The following is a 6,004-nucleotide window of genomic DNA, read 5'->3' as shown; positions in this document are numbered from 1 at the left end:
TGCAGCCAATGTTCTTGTTGGACATCTCTATGATGAATGAGTTGGTAAGGTGGGCTATCTGTCTCTCTGGGGTGGGATGGTGTGTAGACTGGATCAATAGATTCATCAGGCTTCTTCAATTAGGGCTCTGTAGCAGAACCAGCCAGTCAGTCTGGTCATATGATAACAGCAGACCATTAACGCTGCACTTCATTAAATGATAAGGAAAAATGTAACTACAGGTCAACAGAAAATACTGGGGTTCTTGTTTAACATTGTAATAGTGTGTGTGTGTGTGTGTGTGTGTGTGTGTGTGTGTGTGTGCGTGCGTCAAATGTCATCACATTCACTCTCATAAATACTTATAAGATGCTTCCTGCAAGAAAGTGATAGCCAAAGCTAATTGAAGTGCATGAAAGAGTGTGACTAAAATCACACGTCGCAAAAAGTGCCGCAAAATAAAAACATTACCTAGAAAATGCATGAATCATATGATATTAGCAACATCGTAATAGTTTATTTATTTTCATTTATACACTCTTTAGAAAATAAAACACATTGAATGAATAAATACAAATTTAAAAAGCAACTAGTTTCGACAAACTGATCACCTTTGTTCCCACAACTAGAGACACATCATGTTCTTTTTTTTACATTGATCTCTCTTAATATAGGGGTTCTCGTGTAGGGTTGCAAAATTGGGTAACTTCCCCAAACGTTCCAGGCTTTCCTAAAATCCCAGTTGTACGATTCCCAGTTAGAGGTTTCCTAGTTAGAGGATTCCTAGTTAGAGGAATCCCTCTGTGTTTTTCGGTTCGTTATTCAGGCAATGCACCAATTGAGAATTTCAGGAAAACCTGGGAATTTTGGTAAAGCTATGGGAATTTTGCAACTCCAGTCTCTGGTAGCAGTGGGGACGGTCCCCTGAAGCAGACTGGGTCACAAACTGCAATGGAAACACTAACGACTGACTGGCATGCAGGTGCTCAAGTGGTCCTCATTTATAGCAGACATAACTCATTACAAATATAAAGCTATATGTCACCAGAAATTACATATAAGTAATATGTCAAATTGGGTGACATACAGTACTGTATAACTCCAATGTCATTTATAGACATATCTCATTATGGAGTAATATGCCACCAAAAGTAACATAAAAGTAATATGTCACCAGACGTAACATAAAAGTAATATGTCAAACTGGGTGGCATATAACTACAATGGTTAAACGTCACTATTTTGACATATTCTAATGAGACCATGTTGTTCATAAACACAAAGATAATGGATTGGCACAGAGTTAATACGACAAACATCGATAAACATCTGGAAAACAATCTATTTACACAAACAATAAATAATAAACAAGATAGGTCCTTTCTGTACAATATGACCATAGGATAGACGCACCCAACATAAATTCAGTGCCATTCTCTTTGTAAACGTATTCTCTGCCATTCCAGCCTCACCAGAGAAAACACCAGTGTACAGTAACAACATCGGATGTTCACCAACAGTAGATCATTGCATAATTTACAAGATCATTGCACGTATTACAAAACAAACACACAAGATCACCCAATAGTTGACATATTTTATTTGCTGCAGTTGTATGTGATGTCATTGTCTTGTTGTTAAACTTCAGCTTCTACTTTGTATTTTTTGTTGTTGTAATTGTTGTTGTCATTGACATAGTAAAATAAGGCAGGAAGTTGCAGAGACCTTTTGAGTATACCACCAGTGGTCATGTGACCAGAAAAACGTCCAATGAGAAGAGAATGATCCTGCCCATTTCCTTGTCCTCTTCCTTGGGTTTGGCAGATAGTATGTGGCACAGAACAAATAGTAACTTACAGAGGGATACAAATGCAAGGGAAAGGACAATAGTACAGTATATAACAGGTAGAAGGTAGGAGCATGTCCCATCATCTCTCTCTGTCTCCCTCTCTTTCACTATCATTGTTTTCTTTTGCCCAGGTCAGTTATGGCAGCAGATACATTGAATCACCCAGACCTGGGAGAGGAGAAGAGAAGGAAGCGGAGCAGAGCAGAAACCAGGCTAGACCAAGGCTGTAGACCCAAAGGGAGACCCAAGACGGAGTGGTGTGGACCAGGCCGGTACCGGGCCAAGACAGCAGACTGAGGCTCAGGCCTCTATCCCTACACTCCTTCTGGGGTTGAGCAGGTCTGAAAATACAGTGCAAGATGTAGAAGTGTAGCGAGAGAAGCAGAGCAGTGTGGACCCAGACTCAGGCCCAGGCTGTAAACTCAGGCTAGGACCAGGCTGGGAGGCCCAGGTGATGGGGACCCAGGCTGAGATCCAGGCTAGGCCCAGGACTCCACTCCATCTCCCCTGAGCCTGAGCTGATCTGGGATCAGTGTTATCTCACTTCTATCTCACTCAGGCAGTCCAAGGCGTCCAGGTACTCCAAGGCCAGGTCATAGCAGAACCGGTACTGCTCCTGAAAACAACACAGGTGTCAACATTTCTCTACTTTGCAATAGGTTCAAGCTTGAATTCAATCAATCAGCGATCTGTATTTGAGTGTGTAAATCCTGTAAACCACTGCAAGTTTGACTGAATTGAGCCTTAAGACATGCATGCTCCTGTCCACCATATTAGGTCCCCCTACCAAAAGAGTTTCTAAAAAAGGTCTTTCCTGGTTAAATAAAGGCTATTACTTACCATGGTCTCCACCATGTTGGGTTTGGAGTTGCGTAGCGTCTTGGCAGCGTAGAAGACATCCACCACGCTGTGATGACGGATCATCTCTAGCAGCATGGTACAAGCGCAGAACGTACCGCTCCTACCGCCACCGTTTCTGTTACACACACAGGGAGAAACACAGACACGTGGGTCAGTGCTTATGAATCATTATGTATACACTTTGTGACCACTGAGAGAGTAGCCTGTGTTGCGAAATGTGTCAGAATAAGTCAGGTTGCGAAACCAGGGTATATGTTGCAGAAACCTGTACAGACAGACACACAGACACATGCCCCAAACACAGACATTGTCACAAACAGAGAGACAGTCAGACACAGACATCAATATGAGTCACGTCTGTAGTAAGCAGGGAAGATACGGAGGCTGAAGCCGTAAAGTGAAATGTCACAGCTCAGTCTGAGACTCGGATCAAGGAGGCTATCAGAAAAACAGCAACGCGGAGAACTTTGAAGACTAGCATCTGAGGAATGTTTCTCATTAAATCCAGAAACAAGGAAGTAAATCTAATACAGGAGTGAGTCTCAAATTGCACCCTATTCCCTATGGTAGTCCACTACTTTTGACCAGGACCCATAAGGCTGGCCAAAAATAGTGAACTATATAGGGCGTAGGGTGCCATTTGGGACGCAGAGTTAGCATGTCAACCCCAGAGACCAATCCAGGCTGGATAGAGATATGTAGTGTTGGTGAAGTGTAGAAGAGGCTGGGGAACTAGAGCCTAGAGCGGATCCCTTTTATAGTAATTATGAAAAGTGTTCTGGTAAATAGGAGGAGTGTAGTAGTGAACACTTGGGGGTTGACGTTTTATCCTGCCACATTTAACACTACACACAGGCAGGCTCAGTGTGTTAAAGAGTAGAAAGTAATCGTTCAAAAACATGTGATTTTGATGGTTCCGATCCCACTTGGTAGTTTAACAACTAACACGATAACACAATCTACTGAAGCAAGGTATGACCTCAGATTACAGCTCAATCGCATACAAGCAATTTTTGGACCTGTGTGGAATCGTATCTAGGAGAACAGCAATGATACAATATATTTACAGGACTTCTGATCATTTACTTGCCTTTGTACATGACTTGCATATCTTAGACCACCTTTAGCAAAACTTTAAATATAAATGTCATTAGGTAATACAAAACTTTAAATACAAATGTCATTAGGGAATACAAAACTTTAAATACAAATGTCATTAGGGAATACAAAACTTTAAATACAAATGTCATTAGGGAATACAAAACTTTAAATACAAATGTCATCAGGGAATACAAAATTCACTGTTAAGTGTTCTGTTTACAGAAAATAACATTGTTATGTGTGTGTCCTTCCGGAAATCAGTAAATACTACTGATCAAAATTCTAAACCACCCCACCAGTGTCATACCATGTACAATATATGGAAATATCTAGGCAATGGGGACTGTCTAATTGCTATAATTATTTACATTATTGAGGACATGCAGAGATGCAGAGAATGAAGTTGGGTTACTTCTAAGTAATTAGCAGTGTTGGGGTGGTTACTCAAAAAAAGTTATATATTACCTTTTACTTCTTTCAACAATAACAAATTACTTTACTTGTTACTCCCTGAGGAAAGTAATTAGTTACACTATTCGTTATATTACTTTTGTGTTACACCGCAAAACGCTGCGCGTCCTCACACAATGTAAACTGTCATCGGTATTTTCCTAAGTATCCGTCTGAAATAGGGGGATTGTACCGTGGATAAGGGCAGCCTTTCCTCTAATACATACCCAGCTACAAGCTTGTTCATCTCTCCCTGGTCCTCCTGAATGATTCAAATCAAGCCTTGGTTGTTTGAATGAGGTAGGCCTACAGTCACCTTCAGCACCCATGGTCAGGTCTTGCGGGTCTTTCGCTAAACGTTTTGTGTTGGCGTGTTGCCTTTGCAGGTGCTTCAAGAGATCAGAAGTTATGTTTCTAGCAGTGGAAAGGTGTTTTTCGCAAGGGCATAGTTTACATTTTACAATTCAATTCTTACCATTTTGTCCGACCAAATCAAAGTAATGGGAGTACTTCCACACTGAGAAAGTCAATGCTTTCGAAGCTTATGCCATTTTTCATCTCCCTCACTAAAGCAGTTAGTAGGTGTGCCTGCGTGCGTAAACGGGAATTTAGTGAGGACAAATTAGAATCTGGGGCAGGTAGATTTATTTATATTCCGCCAACAGAGAGGGAATAATGATCACAAATAAAAGTAAGAATCTATTTCTTTGATCAGTAACTGTACTATTATTCTGCAAATTAGAACAGTAACTCTGTTATATTACTCGTTACAGCAAAAAGTTATTACTGTAACACGTTACTTTGTAACGCCTCACTACTAAGTCATCATCTTCGACATTGTGACCTTCCATAACAAAGCTTTGCTCTGGTGTGGATTGAGGCCTATACATTAATATCAGTTGTGTTCCTCCATTGTATTCACCTTTCTTTATTTCTATTGTGGACAGTGTTTCTGTGACCAATGGAAAGTGTACATGTTCAAACCAGCCTTTGTATTGAATACATGGAATTGGATTGTGATGATACTGATAAATGGATCCTGCATACAATGTGCTTATTTTAATTTAAAAAATATATCAGGAATAATTTTGGATTTGATGTGTCTGAAATTGTTTTGTGAAATATGCATAAAAAGATAGCCATTGCCCATAATTCTGCACCTTTGGATAGTTGTACTTCCATTTTTGATCATCATGATCTAGTGACTGCAAAGAAATGTATTGATATACTGGGACTTTTCTGTTTTGTCTGCTTGGACTCTTTTAGTATGATTGCATTCATCTTTTTGCAGCCAGCCATGTTCTTTTGACGAATCTATTTTGACAGTATAATTTCGTTTTTTCTGTATTTATGTTTTGAGAAGGCAACTACATTTTGAAAAAGCATTTACTATTTTGTAAAAGGCCACTGAGTTCTGTGTCTTGTGAACTCTGTTTTGAAAATCGACAACTTTGTTCCCAAAAATGCTTGTACGCGATTGAGAAAAACTGTAACATGTCCCAAGAGATGACTGCCACCTGCTTTCTGAACAGTATGCTCACAACAGGAGTCAACGACACCTTTAATGTGCTATAAAAAATGGTTTGTATAGTGTCAGTATGGCCCGAGAATTAATCCAACTAACGCACAGCAGTAAACTTCTTAAACGAAAATCCTCAACGTTTGCGTAGATCACGCTCGCTGAAATCAATCGCAGTGCACAGGTCATTTGAATCGTTTCTGTGTATCCTATCTGCAAACAAAACCTCCCTACGGAATGATATA

The 6,004-nt window shown here is 40.1% G+C and overlaps 1 protein-coding gene across 7 annotated transcripts in view; it reads right to left on the bottom strand.

The window, feature by feature from the left end:
* Positions 1-474: 474 nt before the first annotated feature.
* The window catches only part of LOC139558427 (receptor-type tyrosine-protein phosphatase U-like), a 291,923-nt gene continuing 286,393 nt past the window's right edge, over positions 475-6,004 (bottom strand). For all 7 annotated transcript variants that reach the window (XM_071373548.1, XM_071373551.1, XM_071373553.1 and 4 more), the window contains 2 exons: positions 2,669-2,804; positions 475-2,444 (listed from right to left, as the gene is read on the bottom strand). In XM_071373548.1, coding sequence (XP_071229649.1) covers positions 2,364-2,444; positions 2,669-2,804 — 217 coding nt within the window. In that variant the 3' untranslated portion in view covers positions 475-2,363. The remainder of the gene's footprint in view (positions 2,445-2,668; positions 2,805-6,004) is intronic.

The sequence above is a fragment of the Salvelinus alpinus genome, chromosome 29 (assembly GCF_045679555.1).
Source record: "Salvelinus alpinus chromosome 29, SLU_Salpinus.1, whole genome shotgun sequence".
NCBI classification, from domain to species: domain Eukaryota; kingdom Metazoa; phylum Chordata; class Actinopteri; order Salmoniformes; family Salmonidae; genus Salvelinus; species Salvelinus alpinus.
The sequence above is the reverse complement of the archived record's forward strand: the minus strand, read 5'-3'. Positions and strand labels throughout refer to the sequence as shown.